This window comes from Chiloscyllium plagiosum, unplaced genomic scaffold (assembly GCF_037043375.1).
Source record: "Chiloscyllium plagiosum isolate Xiang-an unplaced genomic scaffold, Cpla_swu_hap1 HiC_scaffold_19, whole genome shotgun sequence".
Taxonomy (NCBI): domain Eukaryota; kingdom Metazoa; phylum Chordata; class Chondrichthyes; order Orectolobiformes; family Hemiscylliidae; genus Chiloscyllium; species Chiloscyllium plagiosum.
The window spans coordinates 43,795,930-43,812,045 of NW_028270157.1; the positions used below are offsets into that span (position 1 = coordinate 43,795,930).

At 40.6% G+C, this 16,116-nt stretch overlaps 1 protein-coding gene across 1 annotated transcript in view; it reads right to left on the reverse strand.

The window, feature by feature from the left end:
• The window catches only part of syn3 (synapsin III), a 232,351-nt gene that overhangs the window by 167,600 nt on the left and 48,635 nt on the right, over positions 1 to 16,116 (reverse strand). Inside the window, exon 3 of the mRNA XM_087997272.1 lies at positions 15,533 to 15,624. Within this exon, the coding sequence (XP_087853398.1) occupies positions 15,533 to 15,624 (92 nt within the window). The remainder of the gene's footprint in view (positions 1 to 15,532; positions 15,625 to 16,116) is intronic.

Below are 16,116 nucleotides of genomic sequence, written 5' to 3' on the forward strand. Positions count from 1 at the left end.
AGTGCCCACCTCTATTTTGCATTTAGGACACATTGGAGATGCTCCTGCCTTAAATTTTGCCAATCGAACCGGTGCTATATGGAGATGGAGTTTAATTCAGATAAATTCAAGGTGTTGCATTTTGGGAAAGCAAATCTTAGCAGGACTTATACACTTAATGGTAAGGTCCTAGGGAGTGTTGCTTAATAAAGAGACGTTGGGGTGCAGGTTCATAGTGCCTTGAAAGTGGAGTTGCAGGTAGATAGTATAGTGAAGAAGGCACTTGGTATGCTTTCCTTTATTGGTCAGAGTATTGAGTACAGGAGTTGGGAGGTCATGTTGCAGCTGTACAGGACATTGGTTAGGCCACTGTTGGAATATTGCGTGCAATTCTGCTCTCCTTCCTATCGGAAAGATGTTGTGAATCTTGAAAGGGTTCTGAAAAGATTTACAAGGATGTTGCCAGGGTTGGAGGATTTGAGCTATAGGGAGAGGCTGATCAGGCTGGGGCTGTTTTCCCTGGAGTGTCGGAGGCTGAGGGGTGACCTTATAGAGGTTTACAAAATTATGAGGGGCATGGATAGGGTAAATAGGCAAAGTCTTTTCCCTGGGGTCGGGGAGTCCAGAACTAGAGGGCATAGGTTTAGGGTGAGAGGGGAAAGATATAAAAGAGACCTAAGGGGCAACTTTTTCACACAGAGGGTGGTACATGTATGGAATGAGCTGCCAGAGGATGTGGTGGAGGCTGGTACAATTGCAACATTTAAGAGGCATTTGGATGGGTATATGAATAGGAAGGGTTTGGAGGGATATGGGCCGGGTACTGGCAGGTGGGACTAGATTGGATTGGGATATCTGGTCGGCATAGACGGGTTGGACCGAAGGGTCTGTTTCCATGCTGTACATCTCTATGACTATGTTACAAATTAAATATCACTTTAAGCAATTAGACAATCATAAAATACACATTTTCATAAATAATATTAAAAAATTAAGTTGCTCAGGGATTTCCCAAAATTGTCACAGGTTTGCATTATCTCCATTAACACATTGCCATGTATTTGAACACACTGAACCATTAGTGAGATGACTGATTTTTACTAGTAATAAACAGGATGGGCTTCAAATAGGCAAATCACTGACTGAATAAATGTTGTTTATACGAATGTGCAAAGGGTTACTTAGCTCTCCTGCTGATTTTATGCTAAATGGGCAGTAGAACTGTATTAAATATTTGACATTATCAGCCACAAGACCAGTGAAAATAAATGTTTTTTCAACTTTGTAATATCACCGGATCAGCACTTGTGTTTTCCTCAAATTATCCATCAATGGAGTTCACAAGATCAGCCACAATGAATGGACTGTCCTAAATAAGATTGAGTAGACCATGGTCTGCCTTCTTTAGAGTTCAGGAAATCAGAGATAAAAAAATTTGACAAAGTACAATTAATAGAGGACTTGAGAGGGAAGATGACAGGATACTATTTCAATGAATGAAAAGTTGAGAGTGGATGCTGGTAGGGAGTCAATCTCGAAGCAAGTTACATGAGGTGAAATATCTTCACAGGTTTTTGAATCCTTGAAATATGTTATCCCAAAAGATTGCATATGCAAGATATACAAGAACATACCTAATATACTTTATACAGTATATACAAGATGGACATTGATCGAGTTTTGGGGATTCGGGGAAACCTAAGTATTTTTGTTTTGCCATGTATATTCAAACCAGTCACACGGTGTTTTCTTTAGATATATTGCTTTGTTTTATTGGTATGTTTGTCTTTGTTGCTATTAACATGCTTTTTATTGTTAAAACCAAACCTGCAGTCGGGACTGCTTATCTTAAGATAAGCAAGACTTAAGAAATTGAATTGAATTGAATTGAATTGAATTGAATTTATTGTCACGTGCACTGAGGCACAGTGCAAAGCTTTGTCTTGTGAGCAATACAGGCAGATCACATAGTTAAATAGCATAGATAAGTAAATAATAGATAAACAGCGGCAAAAACCAAAACATAGGTACAGGCAAATGCTAAGAGTTTGAGAGTCCATTCAGTATTCTAACAACAGTAGGGTAGAAACTGTTTTGAAACTGACTGGTGTGTCTGTTCAGGCTTCTGTACCTTCTCCCCGATGGTAGAGGTTGCAGAAAAGTATTGCCAGGGTGGGATGGATCTTTGAGAATGCTGGCAGCCTTTCCTTGATAGCGGGCCTGGTAGATGGATTCTATCGATGGGAGGTTGGCCTTTGGTGATTGTCCAGGCTGAGTTCACCACTCTCTGTAACTGTCTCTGATCTTGAATGGTACAATTGCCATACCATGTAGTGATACATCCAGACAGAATGCTCTCGATGGCGCACCTACAAAAGTTGGCAAGGGTATTCGCCGTTATGCCAAGTTTCCTCAGCTGCCTAAGGAAGAAGAGAGGTAAAAACAAGAACTGCACATCCTGGAAACCAGAGTCTAGATTAGAGTGGTGCTGGAAAAGCACAGCAGGTCAGGCAGCATCCGAGGAGCAGGAAAAATCGATGTTTCGGGCAAAAGCCCTTCATCAGGAATAGAAGAGACATTGTTGGGCCTCTGTAACCAGTGCGTCCACATGAAGAGTCCAAGAAAGCTTGTTGTGGATGACCACGCCCATGAGCTTGACATTCTCCACTCGTTCCACCTCTATGCTGTTAATGTGTAGGGGAGCATGAGTAACATCCTGCACAAAGTCAATAATGAGTGTCTTGGCTTTGTCGGCATTGAGAGCTCGGTTGTTCTCAGTGCACCATTTTTCCAGGTCTTCCACCTCCCGTCTGTAGTCTGTTTCATTGCCATCTGAGATTCGACCAACTACGTGATTTAGCAGCAAACTTGCAAATGGCATTAGTCTAGTATTTGGTGACGCAGTCATGGGTATACAGTGAGTCGAGTAGGGGGTTGAGTACACGCCCCTGGGGGGCTCCAGTGTTGAGCGCTAGTGAGGATGAAATATTGTCCCCAGTCTTCACTGATTGTGGCCTGTGGATCAGGAAACTGAGGATTCAGTTACAGAGAGTAGGGCTTAGTCCGAGATCACTAAGTTTAGTGATCAGTCTTGAAGGGGTAGCAAAATATCTTCCATCAGGCCCAGGTTTCATTCTGGAATCTCACTAGTCCTTAAGTAATGTCAACTGGGCTCATAACATAGGAATGGTATATTGAAAAGTCTGTCAGAGAACCTGCAGCAAATGCCAAGGAGCACAGTGCAGCCCAATGCCAATTGGCACAGGGCTTTATGTAAACCTTAGGGTCCATTATTCCACCATGGAAGAAGTGGCAAACACCATCAGCACATCATGGGCCCAATTAGAATGGCCAACATAATAGTTCCCACTACAGCACAATAGTCATCCAACCAATGTCTGAATTCTGCTCTGGAAGCTCAGCCTATTGCCACACAAACTCACGCTGCTGTCATCATTTCTGTGGATGTGAGGGTGCACAAAGAGGATTGCAGGATATCACAACAGTTCAGCAATCTGCCCTCCAGCAGATTACTAGGATTACTTGAGATTCCAGACTCAGGGAAGAAGTAGTGGATCCATGGGGTGTGAATCCACTATCCTCTCTCAGAAAGACAGCATCCACCATGCCACCACTGCCCTAGTTGTTTCTTATTAACCATCCAGCCCAATCTGCACCCTCCAATGCCAAAATGACGCACTCTAAAGTCAAGCCTAATCAGTCCATAGTTGCTTAAGGTTATCATCCAAGGTGTCCCTTAATAAAACATGGAAGGCAAACACTAAGAGAAAGCACATGAAATTTCATATGAAATTTGGTAGGAATGTTAAATTTCAGGTGGCTTCAATTGATCCTCACATTGATAGAGGAAAGGTATAAAAAGGGACTTCAGTGAATGGGGATTTGGGGTGCTGACTAGTGGTACCACACTTACATAAGTTCTTAATGGAGAGCCAAAGCCAAGAACAGCTGCTAAGATGGTCTCCTACCTTCTTCCTGCTCTTCAGTTGTGGTTGCTTGCCCCCTACTTAGTTGCAAGGGCTGCCCCTCATGCAAACAAACATGCAACAAACGATGACAAACCTTAATAGCTGCTCTGAAGGGCTCCTCCAGATGGGTGCAGGTGATGGCAGTATCATTTTAACATTGCAATGCTCTGCTGGATCATTTTTTATGTTGCAGTATGGCATTCACTGTAGATGCATATTGTGCATTCACGTATGGGTTGTGTACCATAAGGACCCTGGATAGTCCTTGTTACTGTGGCCTTATAGTTCTGGTTGGTATACACCCCAACACAAATGTCCCAGCAATCAATGGCACCTTGCACTGCAGCAAAGCCTGTGTCATGTGAGAATGGGGGAGCGCACGAGAAATTCAGCCCCATTACTCCCAGTCCCATCACAAATGTAAACTTTACATTAAATCATCAGGCTGTCCGATTCAACCTCAGTGTCTAATTCAGCTTAAAGAAAATGCACACCAGGTTTCTTCCCATTGTCAAGAAAATACCTTTATTGTAATCAAGCTGTTATTAATCAATGACAAAATGAAACATGAATTATTAACACATAATCCTATATCTTAAACCTTGCACCATGTCTAAAATTAGGAGAAAGTGAGGACTGCAAATGCTGGAGATCAGAGCTGAAAAATGTGTTGCTGGAAAAGCGCAGCAGGTCAGGCAGCTTCCAAGGAGCAGGAGAATCGACATTTCGGGCATAAGCCCTTCTTCAGGCTCATGCCCGAAATGTCGATTCTCCTGCTCCTTGGATGCTGCCTGACCTGCTACGCTTTTCCAGCAACACATTTTTCAACCATGTCTAAAATTCCCATGCATACACAAGCACAGGCAAAGAGACAAATTTTGTGGTGAGCAAGGGAAATAAAAAAGTCAGAGAATATCAGTCTGGATCACTGATATTAATATCATACTTTCTTTTGGTTTCTTTTGATTCCGACTCCTTGCTGAAGTTTGTTGAGACGCTGTCTGTCTTTCATTCACTGTTTGAGAAAACCTTTTCCCTTTCCCTTACTAAAGGGAATTTGCTGAAGAAGCAGCTTAAAGAGAAGAGAAAGGTGAGGGAAAATAGCTCACCACTAATGCCTTCTTTATAAACTTCTCCACACCGAAATTGGGAGGGGGGTTTGGGAAGTGATACATGGAGAAAGAGAGATGGCTACTTGGAGAGGGAACACTGTACAGGGGTGTATGTGCAACTCACAATGTGTTCCAGTAAATATTGTTAGAACTGCAAACACCTTCTTACAGCTTCTTTGGCTTAAGCAACTTCCTATTTTTAGTCGCACTGTCTAAAACAAAGTTATCTTTACATCTGTAATACTAGTGAAGCCATGTGTTCACTCTGCCTTCTAGTCTCCGGTGAGGAAGAATGAAGTGTTAATCACTCTCAGCGTAGACCACCTCAGTAACTTCCCTCAAACCACAGTGACTGGAAAATGCAAAATAGTGTGAATATTTCCAACTCCGGTCTGGAGGGAGCCAGATGTAGAGACATTCATTGCCATCATCACAGACATGAATAGCAAGGCCCTTCCCCTCCTTTAAAGTTAAGGTTCTGGTGACAGCCATTGGCAGATTTCCTTCTTGAACCCCCCAATGTATGTCCTAGTGGTCCTTGCTGATCATGATATGGGAGGACTGCTCTCTGAACAGATATTCTCTTCTGTTGAGGACATTTCCCTATACTCTACCACCACCCTCCTCCCTACCTTCCTCATCCTTCTAGTTCCGCATGATCTTTGCTTATTATCCCAATCAATGTTTGTGGTGGAAGGTGTGCCATTTTTATATATTTTAGTATAATTTATTTTTCACTATGGGTTTTTGACTAAATTAGTGGCAAATGGGTTTTATGTAAGTCTGAATGAGTTCAATGATTAACTGGTAAGCATTTCTGTAGTCATGGTGAGAGAAAGACCTCCTAGAGAGTAATGTTTTTCTTTGTTTGCCTTGGGAGAATTTTGAGTGAAAAATGTAAACAGTTATGCATTGGATATTCAAGGACTGATTATTTTCTTCTTTTGATTAGGAGAAACATCAATAGCTTGAGGAATAAAAAAGCTTTTTTTTTAGCTTCAATGTGGGCACTTCTCCATGCCTCCTAGCTGAAGTTGGATGTGTAAACAGGAGAAAATAGTTTAGAATTGTTGAAAATGGGTTATCTCAGTGTAAGAAACAAAACAATAGTTCTAGACTAGAAATGTTTGTTTAAAACCCTGAAGGGGTTATTTAAAGCTAAGAAGGTTAAAGGTCAGTTGTATGTTCCAGAAGAGGCTGTCCTATTCTCAAGACTGGGATTGAAACTACAGTTAAATTAAGCAATGATCAGGGTGCTAGAAAAAATAATTCTCTTTGGTGGGACTACAGTAAAGGAATGCCTTTGGAATTAGTGTGATGGGAAAACATTTTTACCATGTGTTTCAAAATCCTTAAATTTGTCTTATGCAAATAGTTTGGTTTATTCTATTGTATCTTCATTTCTTTTGTGTAATGCATTTAAGATTTATTGTTAAACTCAATTCTGTAGCAGTGTATTTATATTTCAGTAAAAGACCACTTGATTAATAGCAAAAACAAGCAACTGACAAGCCAGATTTCAGTCTGGGATCTGATTTGTCCAGTAATAACATCAGTTGAGATCATAACTGCTTACACTCTAATCCAAGAAGGAGGACTTCAGGTCCAGCCATGTCTAGGAGTAACAGGTTTATGCTGAACATTTAAAGTCTGCAAAACCCTCTGCACCTTCTATGTAACTTTTATAACTTCAAACAACTCCAGAAAGCACCAAAGGTAGAATAGGGGAACAGTGGGACAAACACACATTCAACTCTGCAAATTTAAGGGAGAACTGTGGCTCACTAGCTGGAGTACTGAATTCCAAAATGGGCCAGCAAATTAGGTAATGCCTGTAGACGGATAAACTGAGCTACCTGATCCACATACTCATGGTCCATGTTCACTGTGCACATGCAAATATTTTCACTAATATTAGACTGAGTGTGAATGCGAGAGCGAGTGCATGAGCAAGAGTATATGAGCGTGCGTGAGAAAGAGAGTGAGTGTGCAGGAGAGAGAGAGCAAGCACGGGAGAGCGAGCAAGCACAGGAGAGAGAGTAAGCACGGGAGAGAGAGCCAGTGAGCAGGACAGCAAGCGAGCGCAGGAGAGAGAACATGTGGGTATGCACATGTGCACTGCAAACACCATCCTGGATCATCACTTGAAGCATCGGAAAACTGGCATTAATGAGTTCAATTTCTCACCCCATAAACTCAATGTTCATAGTATCCAGGCGATTCAGGACAGAGTAGGGACTCTCACTTTTTATTCAGATTAGGATTTGAGCTCAGATCTACAAGTTGAAGGTAGAGTGCATCACCCAGTACTTCAGCAAACATAGTTAGCAATAAAATATCTCAATGATAATATACAGATCTCAAACAACTAGCCCATACAATGGGAGATCCTACCCCAAATTATCACATTGCACCTCATTAAATAACATGAAGGCCATTGATCTGGGTGTGTAGGTCCCCAGGTCCCTAAAAGTGGCAACAAAGGTGGCCAAGGTGATTAACAAGGTATATGGCATGCTCGCCTTCAATTTGCTGAGGATGGAATAAAAGAGTTGGAAAGCCATTTTGCAGCTATGTAAAACCCTTGTTAGGCCGCATTTGAAGTATTGGGTACAGTTTTGGTCACCACACTACCAGATGAACATAGAAGCTTTGGATAGAGTGCACAGAAAGTTCACCATGATGTTGCCTGGTCTTGAGGACACTGGCTAGGAGGAAAAGTTAAAAGATTAGGATTGCTTTCACTGGAAAGAGGGTGGCTGAAAAGAGACATGATAGAAGTCTATAAAATTATGAGAGGCATATATAGGGTGGATAGTCGGAGGGTTTTTCCCAGGGTTGAAGTTTCAATTACAAGGGGACACAGGTTCAAGGTGCAAGGGGAAAATTTAAGGGAGATGCGTGAGTGAAGTATTTCACACAGAGTGGTAGGAACCTGGAATGCACTGACAGAAGAAGTGGTGGAAGTAGGCCCATTGGCGACATTTAAGAGGCATCTGGATAGTTACATGAAGAGGGAGGGAAGAGAGGGATTCAGACTGAATAAGGGCAAAAGGTTTTTTTTAAGATTATATAGGATATGATGATCAGCACAGGCCTGGAGAGTCAAATGGCCTGTTCTCGTGTTGTACTTCTCTTTTGTCCTTTTGATCTATACAAGAGGAACAGAAAAAGAAAGGACAAAAGGGAGGAGAGGGATATACCTGCTCCCAGTTTGCCAATGAACAGTATTAATAGAGGCTGAAGAATAGGTTGTTTGATTGCCCTTCACAACCAACACATAATTCAGGTTGAGACTTTTTTTAAATCTATGGATAAAGATACAACACAAAATTTAAAAACATTTCATACCATGAGCAACCCAAAAATCATTTTCTTCCCAATCCAATTTATTCTACTTAGCTTAAAAATTCTCCAGAATTTATATAACTGTCGTCATTACAAGAGCTTGTTTGTAATCTTTAAATGGGTTGCTTTCTTTGGCTTGGTGTCAGCTTAAAATAATACAGGCTGTACTTTTCCAAAGGCAATCACTCAACCCTTAAGCAGTTCCCGCAGTCTGATCCAGCCCAAGTTCACAAACTCTTCAAAGCCCATCCTATGCTGTGAGTAACCCTGGCTTTCTCTCATCCATCAAAATGCTGCTTCCCAGATATACATGGGCAGTGCAACTTCCACTACTGTCTCTCAGAACACTCCACTGCCTTCAATTCCAAAAGAAAGTAACTGCATTAGGACATTTCCATACAAGTGAAGTTTTTAAAACCCTGTCCTTTAATGCTTCTTTTCTGGGATTCTCTGGCCAAAAATCCAAGCAATAACTCATCCAAATTGTAGGGATCTTCTGGAAGGCAACCTAATTGGCCACTGAATGGTTTCTCTCTCATTCTTTCGGAAGTGTATGGTTGCTATTTGGTATCATTCTATAATGACCAAATGAATTACTGATCATCTCAGTGCACCTTCCATAACTTCAGAATGCCCTGAAGCACTTTTGAACTGATGAACTCCTTTTGTTTGTAAACGTAATCTGATAAGTAAATGAATGATCAGGAAACTGTTTTCAGGACATCTGGGAGGGATTAAATCGGTCTAGACACAGGTGATTCCCCTGATCATCTTCAACTTGTAGCAGAAAATCTTTTATGCCCTTTTGAGAATGTACACAGACATTGTCTTAATGATTCATTTGAAAGAAAAACAATTTCATCAACAATCCAGCATTTTCTTAGTATTGCGCCAAGGTTATCTACTCATCTATCTGGATTGGGACTTGATCTTGTGATGTTTGACTCAGAGGCAAGAATAGTTCCACTGAGCCTTAAAACTGAAATTTTCTTGAAGAGTTTCACTTCAGTATTACATGTAGCTCACCGTATTAAGATTTTTTTGATATATGCAACAGAAATAACAAATAATGTTTAAATCCATTGCTAAAAACTGAATGATCATTATCATGTTCAGTTGTGGAAGGTATCAGGGTATTTTGTTGCACTACCAATTATATTACAGATGCAAATTTCACAACTTTGAACTCGGGGACAGTACATACCCTGGTCCTTCAAGCAATTCAAACATGTATCATTTTGACATCTGTAGTGAGTCAGAATGGTGTCTCTTGTCCGTAACTTCTCATGTTGCCTCATGCTTCTCCCAAACTCTGACAGTTCAGGACTGTAATTGAGAAAGCATGTCACCATGTCTGATGTTACTGAAATGTTCAGTCTCATAAAAATGTCGCTCTTCCACTTAATTGACCTGTATCAATTGGAGTTTACTAGAAATAACAAGTGACCCTATTGAAAAATATTAAGATCCTAAAGAAATCTGATAGGTTGGGCGCCGAGTGGATATTTGTTTTTGTGGGGGAGACTAAAACTAGAGGAAATAATCGAAGAATCAAAAGCTTTCCTTTATGATTTATAGGAGGAGAACTTTTACCCACTTTGGGAGGCTGGGGCACTGAACCTATTCAAGCCAGAGCCACACGGATGTTAGTCAAGGCCCTAAAACTTGCAAATGATGCATACTGATCTGAATTATCTTATATACTTCAAGATGAAGCTCTAGTATGACCAGCATGTTCAATTATAAGTGTTACTGTTTTGTAACTGTTTTTTATTCCCTCTACAGGTTATGGAAGTAATTAGGTGAGTAGAGCTAATATCACAATCAGATCATGCATCACCTGAATGAACAGTGCCTCAAAGAGCTAAATATCCCACTTCTGCTCTGAGAAAGGTTCTGAGAAAAGTCTCATCTGCCTGGGACCAATTGAAATCCAGCTCCCTGAAGGCTATTCATTCATTCCACTTGCTGAAAACATTTTTCCAGCTACATCTTTAGTACCAGCTAATTCCATTCATCTGCTTTTCTATCTCTTGACCTTACGCATTAATACATTTTTTCTTCCAAGCTTTGGCACCCTTTGCAAATCTTTCTCACACTCTGCCAACTTGTGTTCACAACACTTTCCTAAAAAACTGTTCCTGGTCAGCTCTTTCATCACCTTCAGAGGCCTCCTCATTCCTTACCTTTCCTCACACATTTTGGTCACCTTCATGGGATCATTTCCATGATACCCGGGCTGTGCCAAGTGTTTCTGGGAATGACGTGTTGAGATGGGGAAGAAATCAGATGTCACACTCACTATCGGGGAGCAACTACAGTTAAGGCAGCGAGTTTTGATAAGATTTGGTAAAAAATTCAATTGTCCTCACTGCAAGAATCACTCCACAAAACTTGCCATGACTCGTACTTAGTCAAAAAAAAACCCATAGCCCAGCATTTCAAAATGCAGTCATTATCCAAGTGCCAGCAATATCAATAAGCTAGATCAGTTCCCAGATCGGATCATATCTGTATGTTACTAGAGCATACACAGTCTGAAAGAAAACAACAACATTAACAAAGGGATTTTCTTGACTTCGGGGCATCAAAATTACTTTAAGGCCAATGAAGTATCTTTGAAGTTTCGTCATGGCTGCAGTGTAACCAGTCTGAAAATGCTTTTAATCTTTCTGCCACATAATTACTTAGGGAATTACAATGAAATAGAAAGACAGAAATGAATTGTGTAATCCTATTGTTAGACAGAGTATTCGGTCAGAGGAAGATGAGAAATTTAATGTTTTAGGGCAAGTTAGTAATTTGATTGAAATTTCCTGGTGAACAGCCAGACTATTGACTGACAGGAGTCAGAAACTGTGGGAGTTGGTGAGAGGCCAGAAGTTTGACCAATCATGGAGAAGTTTTAGTTGGACCTGAGGGAACGTTCTTGATCCCGCTGGTCCACAGGCAGTGCTATAAAGGTGCTTAACTTGTAAATCCCTCGCCCATCTCAAAGTCAGAAAAGCCAGCAATATGCAGTTAAAAATAGAAGTCTCATTAAAAATACAGAGGCAAGCAGCTTCCTTAAAAATTTTCAGCAATCAACCCAGCTGCTGGGAGTCGATCAGTCACTCATCCTTCATCCCACCTCTCACCAAACATTGGAAGTGACTGGGAACAAGCTGGCTTAGATTCAGGTGTGGGAGAAAGTGAGGACTGCAGATGCTGGAGATCAGAGCTGAAAATGTGTTGCTGGAAAAGCGCAGCAAGTCAGGCAGCATCCAAAGAGCAGGAGAATCGATGTTTCGGGCATGAGCCCTTCTTCAGGAAGGGCTCATGCCCGAAATGTCGATTCTCCTGCTCCTTGGATGCTGCCTGACCTGCTGCGCTTTTCCAGCAACACATTTTTAGATTCAGGTGTTTAAATTTTAACTTTGTGCTCAAATCTAAAGTCTCATATTTGAGGATTAAAATCTCTCCCAGATAAGTTTTACATGATCTGGGATGACCCTTGAATTAACTGGTCATATAGCTCCAATTATTCAAAGCAAATTGTGATGTTCTTTAACATGAACTGGTGTGCAACAGCATTTTCCTTCAAACTCCAGGCTCCAAGGTGACAATATAGCAGCCTTCTTTCTAAGAGCCTTTTATAGGAAATGTGCCTTTAAACAGGGAAGGTTGCTTGTAGCACACACTTGGTTCTGTGAGTTAATCAGCCCCTTGCAGTGTGAAAGGCTGCTGATCACACGGTTGAGAGAGGAGTGTAGATGGGATCTGCTCAAGGCCATACTGCAATCATACAAAAGTGATCAGTACACCTATTTAATTTCTTCCCAATTCCTTTTGGACAGATCATGAATAATCTCAGAATCACAGAATTGTTACAGTGCAGAAGGAGGCTGGATGCATCACCTCTCTGACCTACTGCTATTCTGCTGTCTTTTCCCCATAACCCTGAATGCCACTTCAATGTAAATCATCGACCAATGCCCACCTGAATGTCTAAATTAACTTGCCTCCAGGGAGTGCATTTCAGAGTCTACTTCTTGTGTGAAAAAGATTTTTCCCCTCCATCACTTTGTTGCTTTTACAAATTAGCCTCTCATTCTCAGTCATTTTACAAACGGAATAGATTCTGCCTGCCTCCTTTGTCCAGACACTTCATACACAGAAAACTTCGATCAGATCTCCTCATAGCCTTTTCTTCTACTTGACACCTGTCATGGGAACACTTTTACTTCTTTATCTTAATTTCCTAACTTTTTTAATACACCGAGCTCAGGACTTGTTTGCATTTTGTGGAATATATCTCAACTGTGTTCAAACAATATCATATTTGAAGGTAGCCCATTGTTCAGCTACAAATTATCCCACTATCCGTGGTTTCCAGTCTGTCTAGCTCAGCTCTGATCTTACCCCATTGAAGTCAGCTCCCCTCCAATTCACTATTCTTTCTCTGGGTTGTTCTTTGTCCTTTTCCACTATCATCCTAAACCTTCCAATGCAATAATCACTTTCCCTGAAACTTTCTGTCTGACCATTTGAGCTATCCAATTTCTAGACCAGAGAGTAAAACGATTGCAAGACCCTGCAATCTAAGTTACAACTGGATAATCTTTAGAATCAAAGCTCAAGAGATTTTCCTTTATTTTCAGCACAGCTCTTTGGATTGTCTTTCCTAGAGGAGTTTGGAGACAAAAAGAAAATCAGAACGTGCTCAGAGATATTTTGTAAAGGAATCCATATAAATTTCCCGCATTTACATGAAGCATGAAGAGAATCCATCTCTGGTGCTCTGTTACCCACTGAGCAGAACTATTCCCTAGTCCATTGTACCTCACTGCATTGTGTTGTCCCTCAGAATACTACACCTTGCTGTATACAGTCTTTGCACTGAAGCATACTGTGTTTCTGCAACTCAATCTGCAGAGTCCTTTCCTCGGGTATTGGGTCCTTTACATTTCACTTTAACTCACTGTGGACGGTTCTTTTCAGCGTACTGTAACTGACTGTGCCAAATTTGTCTCCACAGTTCTGTAACTCATTGTACAGAATCCTTCCTCAGTACACAACAACTCACAGCGTGGTGCACTATAATAGTATTGGCCAGTATGCTGGATGCAATCAAACTAAATTTGAACCATTGAACCTAATGCATTCTTTATGACAAAGTGAATGTGGGTCAACATCTGTCCATTTCATGATGTTAACTAAAAATCAACTTACTGTTGTATGTTTCTGTGTTTGTTTTCAGTTCCATGATCCTTCTCTGGGCTTAACATTTTGCTTTCACTACATTTTATTGTTTCACAGTCCTTGGTAATGTTATCTACAGCATGACAAATATGCAATTTAATATTTAAATTATTTTGCTTTTTCACACCTGTTAAGTCACTGTAGAAGCCATGGGCAGAAACAGAATAGATACTGAGGAATAGAAAGAAAGAAAGAAAGAAAGAAAGACAGACTAAGATCAAAGCACAATCAGCCTGAAAGCTATTTAGGATTTTAAAAGAATTTTGAGAGATAGAAAAGCAGTGGGGTGAAGGGAGAAGGTTTTGAAGAAAAGGAGCAGAGTGTTTGATGTAACAGAAATAAACTGGTATTGCAGGTGTGACACATACACAACAAGGGTGGACACTAATACTCTGCTTTTACAGCCACAACAGACATTTCACTATTTTCCTCAGCCTTGTATTTGGAGCTTTCAGACATGCACTTGTTTCAAACCTGTCTCAATCATCCATCCGAAATGTGTCTACCCAACTGTCTGAATCAGCAAACCACGTCTGTACATTTTTCAATAAAGTATTTTCTTTTTAAAACCACATTACTCTTTCACATCAGGATGGTTATTTATGGTCCTGAAAAGCCACAACACCAACAAAACACATTGGGTATTTTTTTGTTATGTAATAAAGGTCTAGACAACATACAATATTACCATTTACAAATAAGTGCTGTGGTTTAACACAATTCATGTTAAAAAATTCCATGTTTCTAACTAAAACATTTGAAAATAATGACAACAGTTTCCAGAATACATCTAACAGTTAGCCAACTAAGTCAATCATTATCGCTTGCATCAATTAAGTGCAATGGGAATTGCTTGGATTGAGAAAAGCTTGAGAAAGGATGGGATTTCACTACCCCTACCCCCACCCCGCCCCCTCCCATCCCCACTAAAAGTAAAAATAAATCATCAGAACACGTGCAGATATTGTTATTTTAGTAGGTTTGTTATTATAGCCCCTTATGCTTTAATTTGACCAATCAAGGAAACAACACTCAAAATAATGTAGAACAATCCATTCAGTCCTTTAAACGATTTCATGGTCTTCAATAAGAAGCTGTGCGATGGCGTCAATTAGTGGTTGTTAATAGGAAATAAATGGGGAAACAAAACATGGTGATTTGGTGGCGGGAAAGCCGTTCAGTTGTGTTTAAGAGAACTTCTCGATATGAAAGAAAAAGCAAGGGATTTTCTGGCACAGTGGCAGTGTCCCAACCTCTCAGCCAGTCCCGGCTGCTCCAGGGATGTGTCAGAGCATCTCTCAAAAAGTTGATTAGAAAATAGATATGTTTTTAAAAATAAATCAAATAGAGAATAGTTAAAAACAAAACAAAAAAAAAAGTGATTTGATGGTGGGAAGGTTGTTTGGTTTACGTGTGATAACACTTCCAGATAAGAAAAAATTAGCAGATGCAGGAGGTGCTGTGGGTAGTGTCCCTACTTCTGAGCTAGAAGGTCTGGGTTTGAGTCAGACGTGCTGCAGAGATGTGTAATAACATCCCTGAACAAGCAGATTAGAAAATAAAATTAGCTGACCCAGGAAGGGCTCTTGTGATGTAATGGTAGTATCCCTGCCTCTGGACCATGAGCTGCTCCTGAGGTGTGTAATAGCATCTCTGAGCAGGTCAATTAGAAAAATATTATAAAGCAGACTAGGGATGTGTCTGCAGAACTATCTGTCCTGGACTTGGTCTTGCTTATGTTAGTGTTCAACAATAAACGATGCTTCTTATCAGTCAGGCTTTCTGAGTTATTATAATCAGTAAAAGTGCACAGCTCTGTTATCACAATCCTCTCCAAACCAAAAAAAAGTTTCAGTGCCCTACCTGACAACTTTAGTTCCATTCCGGATCAGCTGCATGTCAACCATACATCCTCCATTCACGTACGCGGCCAGATTCAACTCGGAGAACTCTGCCTGTGTTGATAATTGCAGGAGAAAGCAATGAGTTTTGTTGCACCATTAATACCACATGCACAGAACTAATATCGAGGCCACTGCAAAACAGAATTTGAAAACAACAAGTTAACTGTTAAGTAAGGAAACAGTAAGACCTTGCTTTTGGACCAATGAACTGGGTGCTGCTAAGATGATTCATTAGGTTCTATTTCATTCTGTTCCTTTCAGGTATAATTGTGCCAGATAAACATGGTCACTCATTTGAAAAAGTTAAATTCAGGATTTTATGTGCTCCATTGAGAGCGCGTAAAACTGAAAATTGAATCTGCAACCTCCTTCAGTATATGAGCTTTTGATCCCAATGAGACAAGACGATAAGGTGAAATAAAATGCAACAGAAGGCGAGATACCACAAATCACTGTGCTGCATCTTCACAGCCAATGGCAGAGCATCAAAGCAGCTAACCCTGGACATGTGCGAACATGTGGGACAAATATAAATATAAGGGA